Source organism: Hibiscus syriacus, unplaced genomic scaffold (genome assembly GCF_006381635.1).
Source record: "Hibiscus syriacus cultivar Baekdansim isolate YM2019G1 unplaced genomic scaffold, ASM638163v2 tig00116975_pilon, whole genome shotgun sequence".
Taxonomy (NCBI): Eukaryota; Viridiplantae; Streptophyta; class Magnoliopsida; order Malvales; family Malvaceae; genus Hibiscus; species Hibiscus syriacus.
The window spans coordinates 162,682-179,990 of NW_024063499.1; the positions used below are offsets into that span (position 1 = coordinate 162,682).

At 36.7% G+C, this 17,309-nt stretch overlaps 1 protein-coding gene and 1 pseudogene across 1 annotated transcript; both read right to left on the reverse strand.

Annotated features, from left to right (window-relative positions):
• Window positions 1–11,067: 11,067 nt before the first annotated feature.
• LOC120192508 (dimethylnonatriene synthase-like) lies at window positions 11,068–11,935 on the reverse strand. The gene is made up of 2 exons (XM_039195281.1): window positions 11,750–11,935; window positions 11,068–11,667 (listed from the first exon to the last, which is right to left on the reverse strand). Exons 1-2 carry the CDS (start codon window positions 11,933–11,935, stop codon window positions 11,068–11,070), a joined length of 786 nt encoding a protein of 261 aa, XP_039051212.1.
• A 2,181-nt stretch (window positions 11,936–14,116) lies between these two features.
• LOC120192576 lies at window positions 14,117–15,809 on the reverse strand (annotated as a pseudogene).
• Between the last annotated feature and the right edge of the window lie 1,500 nt (window positions 15,810–17,309).

Sequence of the window (17,309 nt, forward strand, 5' to 3'; positions counted from 1 at the left end):
CAGCAGTCCGGAGACGTACGCAAATTGGCTTAATTCCGTTTTCAATTTCGGGTATTATTTTTCTGCTTTTATTTCGCATTCTCACTAATCTGGTTATAGGGAAATTACTCGTACTCTGTTTAATTCCCAACAACTGGTAATCAGAGCTTTTTGTGGTGAATTTTGTCAATTTTTGCGAGGTTACTAATCATTACTATTCACGTGAATAGTAAATTTCGTGAATAGTAAAAATTTTGTCGGCGATACGAGTTTGTCGACAGAGGTGTTATAATACATGGTGGTTCGCACAAATTGTCAGAAACGATCCGAAGAAGCCAGATTCAAGTGAGAGCGATGGCTGCAGAAGAAGGAAGGTGGAAATTGAAAAGTTCGATGGTGCGGACTTTGGCTTTTGGAAGATGCAGATTGAAGATTTTATGTACCAGAAAAACCTATATCAACCTCTCTCAGGAAAATAACCAGAGGGCATGAAGAATGAAGATCGGGCTCTTCTCGACAGACAAGCCCTCGGAGTTATCCGACTGACGTTGTCCCGGAATGTTGCTTTCAACATAGCAAAGGAAAAGAACACGGCAGGTCTTATGGTGGCTCTCTCTAGTATGTATGAGAAGCCATCGGCCTCAAACAAAGTTCATTTGATGAGGCGATTATTCAATTTACGGATGGCGGAAGGGGCATCAGTGGCTCAACACCTAAATGAACTCAACACAATCACAACGCAGTTGAGTTCAGTGGAAATTGAATTCGATGATGAAGTTCGAGCCTTAATTCTCTTATCATCTCTACCAGACATTTGAAATGCTACTATTACAACAGTCAGCAGCTCGTCGGGAAATAGTAAATTAAAATTCGATGATGTTCTGGATCTGGTATTGAGTGAAGAAATTCGACGGAGAGAATCGGGTGAAGCATCAAGCTCCTCAGCCTTGCACACGGAGTCTAGAGGGAGAACTTCATAAAGGAATTCAAATCGTGGCAGATCGAAATTCAGAAGGGGAAAATCAAGAACAGGAAATAAAGATTTTACTGTTATAATTATGGAAAGAATGGTCACTTCAAAAGAGATTGCCGAGCACTAAAGAAAAATATCGGCGCACAGGAATCTACCAACATGACAGAGAAGACAGGTGATGTCATGATTCTAAGCGTCAACAATCTGATTGAATCATGGATCTTGGATTCAGGGGCATCTTTCCACTTCACCCCATGCCAAGAAATCATGGAGAACTATGTCAGTGGTGATTTTGGGAAGGTCCATCTAGCTGATGATGAAACCTTGAAGATCGTCGGAAGAGGAGACATCCGACTAAAGCTGCCAAACCAGACCACCTGGACGCTGAAGGGAGTGAGACATATTCCTGACCTTAAAAGAAATTTGATTTCTGTAGGACAGCTTGATGGAGAAGGATATAGCACAACCTTTTCAGGCTGTGAATGGAAGATTACCAAAGGAGCACTCGTTATTTCTCGTGGTAAGAAGACTGATACTCTTTATGTAACATCAAATTTAGAGAATATCATTACTGCAGCAGATGTTGATGGAAAATCAAACCTATGACACCAAAGGCTTGGTTATATGAGCGAGAAAGGGATGAATACACTTTTGTCAAAAGGGAAGCTGTCGGATCTAAAGAATGTAGATGTTGGACTATGCGAGGATTGCATCTTTGGCAAACAAAAGAAAGTCAGTTTTGTAAAGATTGGCAAGACACCCAAGGCAAAAAAGTGAGAGTTGGTTCATACTGATGTATGGGGACCATCTCCAGTTCCATCTATTACAGGCTCATTATATTATGTCGCCTTCATCGATGATTCAACAAGGAAGATGTGAGTTTATTTTCTGAAGAAGAAATCAGAAGTCTTTGATACCTTCAGAAAATGGAAAGCCATGGTGGAAAATGAGACTGGTTTGAAAGTTAAGCGGTTGAGGTCTGACAATGGAGGAGAGTACAGAAATAGAAGATTCAAAGATTTCTGCGCAAACAATGGGATAAGATGGAGACAACAGTTCCCATGACACTGCAACAGAATGACGTAGCAGAGCGCATGAATAGAATCTGAATGAACGTGCCAGAAGTATGAGGATACATGCCGGCTTGCCCAAAATGCTATGGGCTGAAGCTATTAACACTGCAGCTTACCTGATAAACCGTGGACCCTCAGTTCCTTTGGAGGCAGAATACCAGAGTGCTATGATGAAGCAATGCAAGTGGAGGATTCAGTCAAGTGGGAGTCTTCCATGAAAGATGAAATGGACTCACTTATGTCAAATCAGACGTGGGAATTAGCTGAATTACCACCAGGCAAGAAAGCACTCCATAACAAGTGGATTTACAGGATAAAGAAGAGCACGATGGGAGCAAACGCTACAAAGCAAGATTGGTTGTCAAAGGTCTTCAGCAAAATAAAGGTATTGACTACAATGAAATTTTCTCTCCAGTCGTAAAACTGTCTACAATCAGACTGGTGTTGAAAATTGTAGTTGCAGAGAATTTACATCTTGAGCAGTTAGATATGAAGACAGCTTTCCTTCATGGTGATTTGGAGGAAGAAATCTAAATGAGGTAGCCAGAAGGCTTCATAGAGGCAGGCAAAAAAAATTTGGTATGCAGGTTGAAGAAGAGCTTGTATGGTTTAAAACAAGCTCCTAGACAATAGTACAAGAAGTTCGATAGCTTCATGGGTAGCAGTGGTTTTACCAGATACCAAGCAGATCATTGTTGCTACATCAAGAGGTTCGACAATAGCTTCATTATTTTATTGTTATACGTTGATGACATGCTCGTTGTAGGCTCAAACATGCAAGATATTATACACTTGAAGTAAAATTGTCGAATCAGATTGCTATGAAGGATCTGGGCGCTGCAAAGCAGATTCTTGGGATGAGGATTAAGAGAGACACAAAGTCGGGGACTTTGATGTTATCACAGGCTGAGTACATCAACAAAGTACTCTCCAGGTTCAACATGCAAGATGCTAAACCAGTAAGTACACCTTTAGGTGTTCATTTTAGACTCTCCAAAGAACAGTCACCAAAGACGGAGGAAGAACATGCACACATGGTGAAGATGACGTATGCCTCAGCAATTGGAAGTTTAATGTATGTCCATGGTTTGTACCAGACCAGATATTGCTCAAGCAGTGGGAGCTGTTAGCATGTACATGAATAATCCGGGCAAGGTACACTGGGAAGCAGTCAAATGGATCCTCAGATATCTACGGGTTACTACAAACAAAACACTTTGTTTCAAAGATGGAGATACGAAACTGACAGGCTATGTAGATGCTGACTTAGCCAGAAATATTGACATCAGAATGAGCACTACAGGGTATGTCTATAGTCTAGGAGGAACTGCAGTGAGTTGGGTTTCTCAACTACAGAAGATAGTTGCTCTCTCCACAACTGAAGCAGAATATGTCGTTGTTACAGAAGCCAGCAAGGAGATGGTTTGGCTCCAAAGTTTCTTGGAAGAGTTAGGCAAGAAACAAGAAAACAATTGTCGCAACCGTCTTTCGGTTGTGCCCCGGAATTGGGCTTCGAAGTGAAAAATGGATTGGGAGTCGCCACCGATCATTTACTTTACGAAAAGTGGGTTGATCGGATACCTTATTTCTTACCTGATTTGCATCTTACCAGTGATATGTCGGATCCGGGAGTCGGTTACGGTCAAGGAAGATTAGCACCCTTGAACCGCCCTTTCGGTACTATGTAATTTCCAGTTGTCTTTAATTAAGAAAGTTGAAAGTTTAAATTGAAAGGTAAAATAACGATCCAAAACTTACATTTGATTGATTGAAAATGTACCTTAAGAAAGTAAAAAAGTCATGTTAGATAAAATGGTAGAATTAATTAATTAAATTAAAATGTAAAGAAAACAAATTAAGTAAAATGATAAAATGAAGAAAGCAAAGATAAAATAGTAAGTAAAAAACAAATAATAAAATATATATAAAAAAGAAAATGAAAAAAGAAAATAAATAAAACAAATAAACAAAATAATAATAACAAAGTACGAATAATATATATATATAAATATAACATATACATATAATGGTAAAAAAAACCAAATAAAGATAATTACAATATATATATATATAGTAACAATACTAATAATGATAATAAGTAGTTAAAAAGACAATCACACCGAAAATGGAAGAAAAGAAAGTAAGGTTTGGTGAAGTATAATTGACAGGAAGAAAAAATGATGAGGGGTGAGGACAAAGTATGTAGATATAATTAACTTGTGTAGAATATATATATATATATATATATATATATATATAGTAAAATGTATATATAACAACAATAATATCAATAAAAAAGAAAATAAATATAATATAATGATAATAAAAAATATAGAAAATTAATAGAAAATATATGTATAATTTATAAAATATAACACTTAAATAAAAAAACTAAATTTTTATTAATAATAGTATAAAAACTAAAATATTTAAAAAGAACATACGCATATATATATATATATATAACAAAATAAATAATATAAAAATACAAGTAATAATACAAGAATAATAAAAAGAAAGAGAAAGTAAAAAATATAATAATAATAAAATATAAAAAATATACATATATAATATAAATAAGTAGAATAAAAGGAAATATAATAGTAAAAATAATAATAAATATAATAGTAATAATAAAAATGCAAAGAAAATAAATATATATATGGGTAATAACGTATATAAATAGAGAAAAATTTAAAAAGTGATAAATTAAAAATAAAATTAGAAAGTATGTATATATATATAAAAAAACTAATTAAGGGATTAAAATGAAAGGAATGTAAATTAAGTGGGTAAATGTCAAAGAACATCGAAGATTAAAACCGGCAAAAAAAATAAAAAAGTTTTCATTTTTTGATAGATTTTCGTACTCTCATTCCAAAAATATAATTTGTTTTTGCGAAATAGCCTCTAGGGAGCGTAGATCTGAAATCAAAGTTTCGAAAAAACTCCCTCTGGGTCATCGGCTAAAACATTTGTCTTTGGGGTTCTCCAAAGAATACACGATTGACAACGCATGCAAGTGAAGAGTAAAGAGAAACAAACGAATGATAAAAAAAGCTTTCACTTTATTACTTTGAATCGTTTACAATAGCTTTGCCTTTGTATTTTCCGTGTTTTCCTCTATATTTTGTCTGTAAATCGTGTGTTACAATAGTGAGTTACAATGGCTATTTATATGCTTGTGGATCCTATCTTTAGGAGTTTAAATCATAGTAGAACTCTATCCTATTTTTAGGAGTTTGAATCCTAGCAAAATTATATCCTATTTTTAGGAGTTTGAATCCTAGTAGGACGAAAATGTGTGTTGACAGCTGCCCCTCTTTGCCCATAGTCGTGTAACGGGGATAGAGCAAAGATTAAAAGACGCACTTTTCGTTCGGTGGAGTTGAAAATTGACTCTGATGTTTCAATAACTCCCTGTCGAATTGAGTTACGGATGACTCTCCGTCGTGAAGCCGAGTTCATCTTGAAATGATATGAAATTGAAGCCGTAGTTCGGAATTTTAATCAGCACGTGGCTTCTCGTTGCCCTTTGGTCTTCTTATCGGTTTAAAGACCTTGGATTGGAATCGAACTGAGAAATCTTCATTGACAGATAGCTTTTGCTTGAAAATGGTTGCTTGTCACTAAAGCACGGTTAACCCATGTCCTCTTCTTGACTTGAAAACCTCGACTGCAACTGGAAAGTAGTGCGATTGATGTGTCATCGAGCTGAATGGAATCGAACTTGACAATTTTGATGGCAGATAACCCTTCTAGCCTTGAGTTATGTTGTAAATGATGTGCCTTGGAGCTGAGTGTAGTCGAACTCGAAGGTCTTTGTTGATAGATACTCCTTCTTGAGTTGGATATCCTTCGTCGTGAAGTTGAAATCCAATCTAAAGATGGATGATGCTTGTGTGCACGATTCCCTTCGTCGTGAAGTTGAAACCGCGGGTAGCCCCTTCGTCGTGAAGTTGAGCCTGAAATTGGATATATTTGTCGTGAAGTTGAAATCCAAGTAAGTAGCATTGTTCCGAGTCCAATATCCTCCGTCGTGAAGTTGAAATTGGCTCTGGAAACGGGAAATTATTTGTTGACAACCAGCCGTCCCTTCGTTGTGAAGTTAAACTTGTGTTGTCTCGAGTCCAATCCTTCACTGTGAAGTTGAAATTGACTCTGAATGAAATTTTGTTGAGAATCAGCCGCCCCTTCGTCGTGAAGTTGAGCTTGTGTTGTCTTGAGTCTAAGATCCTTCGCTGAGAAGTTGAAATTGGCTCTGAAATTGGGAAGTTGTTTATTGACAACCAGTGGTCCCTTCGTCGTGAAGTTGAACTTGTGTTGTCTTGAGTCCAATATCCTACGTTGTGAAGTTGAAATTGGCTCTGAAAATGGGAAATTGTTTATTGACAACCAGCGGTCCCTTCGTCGTGAAGTTGAACTTGCGTTGTCTGGAGTCCAATATCCTTCGTTATGAAGTTGAAATTGGCTCTAAAATTGAGAAGTTGTTTGTTGACAACCAGCGGTCCCTTCGTCGTGAAGTTGAACTTGCGTTGTCTGGAGTCCAATATCCTTCGTTGTGAAGTTAAAATTGGCTCTGAAATTGAGAAGTTGTTTGTTGACAACCAGCAGTCCCTTCGTCGTGAAGTTGAACTTGCGTTGTCTGGAGTCCAATATCCTTCGCTATGAAGTTGAAATTGGCTCTGAAATTGGGAAGTTATTTATTGACAACCAGCGGTCCCTTCGTCGTGAAGTTGAACTTGCGTTGTCTTGAGTCCAATATCCTACGCTGTGAAGTTGAAATTGGCTCTGAAATTGGGAAATTGTTTATTGACAACCAGCGGTCCCTTCGTTGTGAAGTTGAACTTGCGTTGTCTGGAGTCCAATATCCTTCGTTGTAAAGTTGAAATTGGCTCTGAAATTGAGAAGTTGTTTGTTGACAACCAGTGGTCCCTTCGTCGTGAAGTTGAACTTACGTTGTCTGGAGTCCAATATCCTTCACTGTGAAGTTGAAATTGGCTCTGAAATTGGGAAGTTGTTTATTGACAACCAGCGGTCCCTTCGTCGTGAAGTTGAACTTGCGTTGTCTTGAGTCCAATATCCTTCGCTGTGAAGTTGAATTTGGCTCTGAAATCGGGAAATTGTTTATTGACAACCACGGTCCCTTTGTCGTAAAGTTGAACTTGCGTTGTCTAGAGTCCAATATCCTTCGTTGTGAAGTTGAAATTGGCTCTGAAATTGAGAAGTCGTTTGTTGACAACCAGCTCCCTTCGTTGTGAAGTTGAACTTGCGTTGTCTGGAGTTCAATATCCTTCGCTGTGAAGTTGAAACTGGCTCTGAAATTGAGAAATTATTTATTGACAACCAGCGGTCCCTTCGTCGTGAAGTTGAACTTGCGTTGTCTGGAGTCCAATATCCTTCGTTGTGAAGTTGAAATTGGCTCTGAAATTGAGAAGTTGTTTGTTGACAACCAGTGGTCCCTTCATTGTGAAGTTGAACTTGTGTTGTCTTTTGTGGCACGATATCCTCCGTCGTGGATTTGAAATCGTGGATGTTTGGCTTCGAGCTAGATATCCTTCGTTGTGAAGTTGAAATCTACTCTCGAGCAAATTGTGAGTTCGAGAGAAACTTTCAATCTGTCGAGTTGGTCGAAGTGTAGCTTCTTGCTGCTGAGTTAAGCAACCAACATGAATCTTTAAAGGTGCTTTTGAATCGAGTATCCTTCGTCCTGAAGTCGAAACTTGACTCTAAAAGCTGCAAAAAATTATGTATGTGGAAAATGATAAATATGATGCTCTAAAATGTATGCATAAGATGAATTTAACATGAATTGGTTATATTTTATCTCCTGAAAAAGGTCTGATAATTTGCATTAGGATGTTGAATCCAAAAATGCCTCAATATTTGATGTTGAATCTTCAAAGATGCCCCAAATGTTCCTCATTTCTTGCTTCAGTATTGATTCTGAGCATGAGTTTTGTGTCTAAAAGTCACATGTCATTTACCAAGATCCACTCTAGAGAGACTGTCTTGTTTGAAAAAATGTTTTTCTTTCTCTTTTATTTTCAAAGTTATGAAAATATCAATTAAAAGAGTTTTGAAAAATGTTTGATCCAAAGTTTTGAAAATATTGTCACTTTCACGGTTTTACAATTGAGACGAATCATAAACTAGAGTTCATCGGATATCAAAGAATTAATTATATTGTTAATCCTTCAATGAATTATAGCTATTTGACAAGTGCCAAGATCAAAGCTATTTTTGGGAAGTGGTTAAGTAAGGAAATGATAAAAAAAATCTCAGGTTATTATGTTTGGTCAAAGGTTTGGCATTTGATGCTCAAAAGTTTGGCATTTGATGCTCATAGGTTTGGCATTTGATGCTCAACGGTTTGATGGGGTAGCTTGCATGCTCCTCTACTGGAAGTGTTCTCTGACTCCCAACCTTCGTGGTCACACTCAGGTTGTGTGATGTCGTATCAAGGAATTTGTGTGATCGCCTCAGTTGCACAATTTTTATATTCGAGCTGCCTTTTTAGGTTTTCAACTCGAACCCTCCTTTGGTTTCAAGATGTTATTCAGGATTTACTTCTTGAACCCCCCTTTGTTATTTTTCTCTACCATGCATTAATTACATTATTTTTTGCAAACAAATATTAATCCTGATGGGCGGGATGAAATCTGAATATAATCTCTTATGTTTAGAAATCCATGTATGATTAGAAGGGACTTTTAAGGCACGTAATGTAGGTCAGGGTTCATGGTTATGAAAGAAAATGATAAATAGGCCCAAACAAGTGTTTTAGGGTGTTGAACCAAGGATCAATTCATTCTGATGCCTTCAATAAGTCCTGCTCAAAATGTCTCTCTCTTGATGCTCTATGATCTTCGAGTGAAGTGATTCAGTGATTTGGGAATGATTGTGCTTGATTAATCTCATAGTTTAAAGCTTGATGTGCCATTTTTTAGGGAATCTTTGCATGTGTTTTTTGTCCCTTTTTCTTTTTGATTTTTGTTCTTGTTTCCCTTTTTTCTTTGTTTTTTTGCTTTGTTGCTTTTTTCTTTTTTGTTCTTGATTGGATCTTCGCACTTGCCATTTGGTCCACCTTTTGGTATCTCATCTGAATCAATGTCTTCGCTCATGTGAGCATATTTCTTCCACCTTGCCCCCTAGTGTGGAGGGTGATCCTTGGTTAGGGTTGAATCAGAAGAAAAATACTACAGGCTCAAAAGGGGACACAATAAAAAAAGAAAATAAATATAATATAATGATAATAAAAAATATAGAAAAATATATGTATAATATTATAAAATATAACACTTAAAATAAAAAAAACTAAATATTTATTAATAATAGGTATAAAAACTAAAATATTTAAAAAGAACATACGCATATATATATATATAACAAAATAAATAATATAAAAATAATACAAGTAATAATACAAGAATAATAAAAAGAAAGAGAAAGTAAAAAAATATAATAATAATAAAATATAAAAAATATACATATATAATATAAATAAGTAGAATAAAAGGAAAATATAATAGTAAAAATAATAATAAATATAATAGTAATAATAAAAATGCAAAGAAAATAAATATATATATATATATATGGGTAATAACGTATATAAATAGAGAAAAATTTAAAAAGTGATAAATTAAAAATAAAATTAGCAAGTATGTATATATATAAAAAAAACTAATTAAGGGATTAAAATGAAAGGAATGTAAATTAAGTGGGTAAATGTCAAAGAACATCGAAGATTAAAACCGGCAAAAAAAATAAAAAAAGTTTTCATTTTTTGATAGATTTTCGTACTCTAGTTCCAAAAATGTAATTTGTTTTTGCGAAATAGCCTCTAGGGAGCGTAGATCTGAAATCAAAGTTTCGAAAAAACTCCTTCTGAGTCATCGGCTAAAACATTTGTCTTTGGGGTTCTCCAAAGAATACATGATTAACAACGCATGCAAGTGAAGAGTAAAGAGAAACAAACGAATGATAAAAAAAGCTTTCACCTTTATTACTTCGAATCGTTTACAATAGCTTTGCCTTTGTATTTTCCGTGTTTTCCTCTGTATTTTATCTGTAAATCGTGTGTTACAATAGTGAGTTACAATGGCTATTATAGTGCTTGTGGATCCTATCTTTAGGAGTTTAAATCATAGTAGAACTCTATCATATTTTTAGGAGTTTGAATCCTAGCAAAATTCTATCTATTTTTAGGAGTTTGAATCCTAGTAGGACGAAAAGGTGTGTTGACAATAATGTTTTGTATTGCGACAGTCAAAGTGTTATCCATCTAGCAAAGAATCCGTCTTTTCATTCCAAGACGAAGCACATACAATTAAGATATCATTTTATCCAACCTCTTCTGGAAGATGGGATTTTGAAACTTGAAAAGATTAGTGGAACTCAAAATCCGGCAGACATGTTGACAAAGACGGTGACTACGGACAAACTGAAGTTGTGTTCAGCTTCAGTTGGCATGCTAGAATAACAAGACCAGAAATACTGCTGCATTGATTGAGGTGTGAAGACAGATTAAAATCAGCCTTCAAGTGGGAGATTGTTAAAAGTTAGTTTCAAAGTTTGGCAACCAACTTTGAAAAATGTTTTTCAAAGTTTGGTAAATATTTCTTTGAAAAATGTTTTTCAAAGTTTGGTAAAGTTTGGTAGATGTTTGTTGAAAATAGGAATGGGTAAATTCACTTTAGTCATTGCACTTTAGGGTATTTTCAAAGATTAATCCTAAGTTTCAACTATAAATACCCTAGCTCATTCACTTCAAAATCATCCCAAAAATCATTTTCTTTCTCTCAATACTAGAGAGTTTTCTTGTGAGTAGTGAGTGTTTTGTAAACACCTGTAAATTTTCTCTCTTAGTAAAAGATTTACAGCAGTCCGGAGATGTAAGCAAATTGGCTGAACTCCGTTATCAATTTCGGGTATTATTTTTTCGTTTTTATTTCGCATTCTCACTAATCTATTTATAAGGAAATTAATCGTACTCTGTTTAATTCCCAACAATACCAAGGAGATTGATATATGTAGAATTCAAATTTTATAAAGATGAAGCAGGAGACGAGGCTCTATGACTGCAACAAGTGGAAACTTTCTGGGTGTTGAAATTCCACTACCTTCTTCCATGCTCAAATCTTCTACTTTAGTATCGTCAGGCAATTTCCAGTTGAACGCTTGTAACAAGTTCGCTATGCTCAACTGAACCATCTTTAGTCCAAGGATGTAACCAAGGCACATTCTCCTCCCTGCACCAAATGGCAGCAACTCAAAGCTTCGCCCCTTCACATCAATCTCCTCGGGTTGTTCCCACAGGAACGGGTCTCTCCCTATGCTCCAAGTGTTTACGAAGACTCTAGTTCCTTTGCGAATATCGTGTCCTGCCACTTTGCAATCTTCCATGGCCAAATGTGGTGCTAGCAATGGAGCAATCGGGTGTTTCCTCATTGTTTCTTTCATGATTTCATCCAAGTAAGGAAGCTGTGGGATGTCTTTCTCTTCTACCCATCTCTCTCTGCCGGTCACTCTGTCTAACTCTTCAGTAGCTTTTCCGATGAGTTGTGGTTGTTTGATCAGTTCTGAGATCGCCCATTCTACGGTTAATGCCGAGGTATTTGTGCCTCCGGTTATCAGGTCCTGTAATCAGACCGTTATTTCTATAAAAAAAAATAGGCATCATTTTAGGAATAGAAAGAATGAGAAAAATATAGATTCATACGAGTATGAGTCCCCTGATATGATCATAAGTGAGCTTAACGTTAAGATCAGGATCATCAACTAGCTGCAACAGTAAATCCACCATGTCTCGTGCCACAAAATCCTTGGATAATTCTTTCTTTTTCCGCTTATGTTCATCGAACACATGATCAAAGAATCGGTCAAGTTTTTTCATCAAAGCCTTCATCGCTTTATGTAGCCCTGCAAGTCCAAAAAGTCTAGCCAAGGTATCCAATTCCCTATATTGACCGCTCCAGCCAACAAGAAAAACTCGTCTTACATCCTCTTTCTTAACCTTAACTAATTACGATATCGACGACAGTTTTAGTACTTATGGAGGCATATAAGGATCCGAATTTGCCATCACAAAATCAGTAACCCTAAGAAGAAGGAAAGAAACAATGAATATAAACATTATCTGCTAATACATAGAATTTATCAATAAATAAGCAAATGATCAACAAGATGGTATTCAAGGTCATTAGAGACTGCATACTCTTTGCAGGATCTTGAAGCGGGTTGGAAACCTTCTACAGATTTTAACTACTACTGTTCAAAAGTGAAATCCTAATTAGCATAAGATGAATTCGTTTGCGTACGAGTTGATGTTAACTATCATGTGCAGAGTGCTGACATTAAACAACACCGAGATTCGAATCTATTAGACAAAGTGTCGTATATGCTGATGCATACAGATCCAACAAAAGATCAGGGAATTCAGGGTTCTGGTGAAACCCTGTATGTTCTATCAGAAGGAAATAACAATAAAATTGCTAGTTTTAGCTGATTCAAAAGGTTTACACGATTCGAGATTAACATAACATACATGAACAACAATTGGTAGATTAGGGTGCTTTCCTATGCTGGTCGTCTTCAACTAATTCAATCAGTTGTTTATAGTATCCAGAATTACTGGAGTAACCAACTGTTGTTGCCTGATGCGGTGATCAAGAGAATTAATCAGCTTTGCTCCCGTTTTGTTTTTTGTAAAGGTGAGGATAAGCCAGTGAAAGGGCTAGGGACAGCTGGTCCACCATCTGCAACCCGAAGTCTAAGTGAGGGTTCGGCCTTAAAGGTTTGAAAGTGTGGAATCATGCATGCCTTGTTGGTTTAGTTATGAAGCTTTTGTTGAAAGATGGTTCCATTTGGGTGACCTGGGTGCATGAGTATATAATTAAGCAACACTCTTTTTGGCAGATTACTTGCTCTTAGGATAGTAGTTGGATTTGGAGAAGCCTTCTCCATGTTCGTTGTAGAGGTGGAATGATCCAAGGGCTGTTGACTAGTCCCTTCTCTTTTGTTCGCCTTATTTGGGAGGCGCTGCGAGTTCACAGGGGTAAAGTGTTGTGGGATAGGCTTGTTTGGCACTCTGGGCATGTCCCCAAGTTATCGGTTTTGGCTTGAATGGCAGTGCTAGATAGGCTGCCCACGAAAGCTCGGTTAATTTCTTTTGGCTTGCCTATTAATGGGTCTTGTGTGTTTTGTCTGAGCAATCTTGAGAAAAAGACCATCTGTTTTTACTTGCAGTTTTACCAAGACTGTGTGGGAGGCAGTTCTGCGTCTGTGTCTTAAAGCTAGGCCCGTTCTTAGCTGGGATGATGAGTTGCGTTGGGCATGCCGGCATTTGAAGGGGCAGTCTTTGGGTTGTGCTCTGCTCCGGCTGGCTTGGAATTACTACATTGCGCTTGTTTGAAAAGAGTGTAATAGGAGGCATTTACTCGTGTGGCCTCCTCTGTGGATGGTTTAGTTTTTGGATTTCGCGGGTTGAAGTGGAACCCTCGTGGTGCTAATTGCAATGTTCTCTGCATTGAATGGGGTTTAGATTGTTTGTTTCTGGTTTTTGTGTTTGGTTGTATAGTGGGACTTTTGCTTTTGTTTGATTGTAAGATTGTTCCTGGTTTGGTTCGATCACTGTAGAGCATAAGTCTCTGGCTTTAATCGGGGGTTTTAGTAGCTGAGTTTTGTCTGGCTGTTTGAGTTTGGTTGTACAGGCGGGTTCCTGTTTTGGTGTAAAGTTGTTTTCTTGGTTGAGTTTGGAATGAAACAAATTCACCTAAAATAATCCTCTGGAGTTGTATATCATTCTAAAGATAAGCACTCTGCAAACAACAGTCTCCACTGAAGATTACAATGTTACAGAAAAAACACTACAATTACAGCAGGTTTTGACGGTACAACAACGCTAACAAAATGTTTAACAATTTACAGTTCATTATCAAGCACACCAGATAAGAAAACTTCAGTCTTAGTATTATTCAAGTGTTACCTTAAGCAAAAAGTAACAAATAATCAACAAAACTGAGTAACTAAACATTTTTAAGAATTGATGAGAAAGAAAACACATTTTATTAGAATTAACACACTATTTTGTAGGCAATACCAGGGAGATGGATTTATGTAGAATTCAATTTTTATAAAGATGAAGCGGGAGACGAGGCTCCATGACTGCAACAAGTGGAAATTTTCTGGGCGTTGTCAATCCACTAGATTCTTCCATGCTCAAATCTTCTACTTTAGTATTGTCAGGCAATTTCCAGTTGAACGCTTGTAACAAGTTCGCTATGCTCAACTGAACCATCTTTAGTCCAAGGTTGTAGGCAGGGCACATTCTCCTCCCAGCACCAAATGGCAACAACTCAAAGCTTCTTCCCTTCACATCAATGTCCCTCCCTAAGAACCTCTCGGGCCGGAACTCCTCGGGTTGTTCCCACAGGGAGGGGTCTCTCCCTATGCTCCAAGTGTTTACGTAGACTCTAGTTCCTTTGCGAATATCGTATCCGGCCACTTTGCAATCTTCCATGGCCAAATGTGGTACTAGCAATGGAGCAATCGGGTGTTTCCTCATTGTTTCTTTCATGATTGCATCCAAGTAAGGAAGCTGTGGGATGTCTTTCTCATCTACCCATCTCTCTCTGCCGATCACTCTGTCTAACTCTTGGTCGCTTTTCCGATGAGTTGTGGTTGTTTGATCAGTTCTGAGATCGCCCATTCTACGGTTAATGCCGAGGTATTTGTGCCTCCGGTTATCAGGTCCTGTTATTAAACCGTGACTTCCATCAATTAGAAATAGGCATAATTTTAGAAATAGAAAGAATGAGCAAAATATAGATACCAGTGTGAGGCCCCGGAGATGATCATATGTGAGCTTAACGTCAAGATCAGGATCATCAGCTAGTTGCAAAAGTAAATCCACCATGTCTTGTGGCACGAAATTCTTTGCTAATTCTTTCTTTTTCCGCTTATGTTGGTCGAACACATGATCATGAAATCGGTCAAGTTTTTTCTTCAAAGCCTTCATTCGCTTTATGTACCCTTTAAGTCCAAAAAGTCTGGCCAGGGTATCCAATCCCCAATATTCAACACTCCGTTCAACAGTAACACCTCGTCTACATTCTCTTGAACTCCGGCAGACTCATTATCGAATTCGATCCAAGCTGATCATCGCCGGACACACTGAAATGCTTCTTCCCAAACACCATCCTGCTTATAGTACTGAGAGTAAGACAAACGAGGTGGTTTTTAAGCACAACCGGCTTCCCTGATAATCCATGCAAGCGGGAGACAAAAGCCCGCATTTCCTCAACTCGGATGGACTGAAAGGATTCGAGTCTTTTCGAGCTGAATAGCTCGCTCAGGTAAATTTTGCGGCTCTGCCGCCAGTGAGGTCCATACGGAGCCCAAAGCATATCGCTGTAGTTGTAATTAACGTATTTGCCGACTGCAAGCTGGGGTCTAGAAGCAAAGATTTGGTCATGGGTCTTTAAAAACTCCTTGGCCATCTCAGAAGATGACGCAACCAGTACAGGGTAAGAACCAAATTTGAGTTGCACCAATGGCCCATATCGTCGGGATAGTTTATGAAGAGATTGATGAGGGAGTGAACCGATGAGATTAAGGTTGCCGATGATAGGCCAGGGTTTAGGGCCCGGTGGAAACTTTAGTTGTTTACACCGCTGGCCGATGAAAATTATGGAGGAAGGCTAGAGAAGCTAGCAATGCTATGGATAGAAGAAGCCAAGACAAAGCCTCCATTGATGAAAGATGGTTTGAGTGCTGGGAATGGGGAAACAATTGCTCCTCGCAGCGGTATTTATAATGGAGCTACTCTTACAATTACAAATTAGGGTAAATACCTCACTAATCATCAACATATTGTTTCTTTTCTATTTTCATCACCAAACTATTTTCTTTTACAAATGTTTTGCTATCATTACTTTCCTTTCTTATTTTAATCATTAACCATTAAAATTTATGCTACTCGAACACTTTAACAACTTATATTATATGAAAGAAATTAACTATATTTAAAATAATCGATTCATATAATTATTAATCTTATTTGAAAAAAATTAGCACTTATATCTTAAATAAATCTTATAAATTTAATCTTAAGGTGATTTAATTTCAATATTAATTTGATTAGAAACACAATAATTATATATTTTGATTAAGTGGTTAAACATTTGATCTTTTCGTAAGAATTTTTGGTTCAATCCATCCCAATTATATTTTAACATAATTTTAAAGTAATAACATAGTATAACTTAAATATATATGTTCTCTGGCAGTGAAACTCTGGTATTCAATTTTGAACCTTAATGGGATGAAGACCACTTACTTATCATAGGAAGAAATGTTTTCAAAGGCAAGTTCAACATGGAAAGGGAGGTCTCTACTTACTACCATTTTGAAAATTTCTTGGGCTGCTTTTATTTATTCTCTGTGGCAAGAAAGAAATCAGAGAATATTCCAAGGACGGCGTAGAACGATCGATTGCTTGCTCAAAGATGTTAAAGACGTTGTTGGAATCCGTCTTAGGGGAACTAATATCAATGGACTAGATGGTACTAACTTAATACTTTGTAATGTTTGGGATATAGTCTAACCAATCATTTTGTAGGTTGTTTTCCTGATTCTTTCGTTTTAGATTAGTGGATTGATTGTAACTAAACCTTGATTTGGGTAATAAAATCAGAATTATCAACAACAAAAAAACTTAAATACATATTTTGATAAAACAAAATTAGTTATTAAGCGTTGGATCTCTATGTAAAAGGTCAAATCCCTTCCCTATACAGACAATTATATATATAAGTGTATAGGTGCACTATATTGCATATATCAATTTTTTTAGTTTAATTAATAGTAAAATAGATCATGTTGTAAAATTTTGAATCTAAATAAATAAATTTTAAATTATTATTTTTAATATTTATATTAAATCATATATACGTGTTGTTTTCTTTTATTTTTCATGTTCATTGTGTTAGAAAAATCAAACCACAAACAAATATCCTCAACTAGGGACTGGTAGCATGGATGGAGCGTCTACACGTGGAGCTATTTTTGCTGGGGAAAACACTGATTAAATGCCGCTCCTGTTCTTTTCTCCTCACACTCATAAATATATCCTCAACTACGGAAAGGACTGTGCATGAGTGGTGCAGAGAAGTCGGCAGTACTAGTCTACCCCATGCATAATAAAAACAAGAAACGTTTTGCATGCTAAATATGTTGTTAAGTAGGGATGTGTAGAAAATTCTGATTCAAGTGATTTTTTT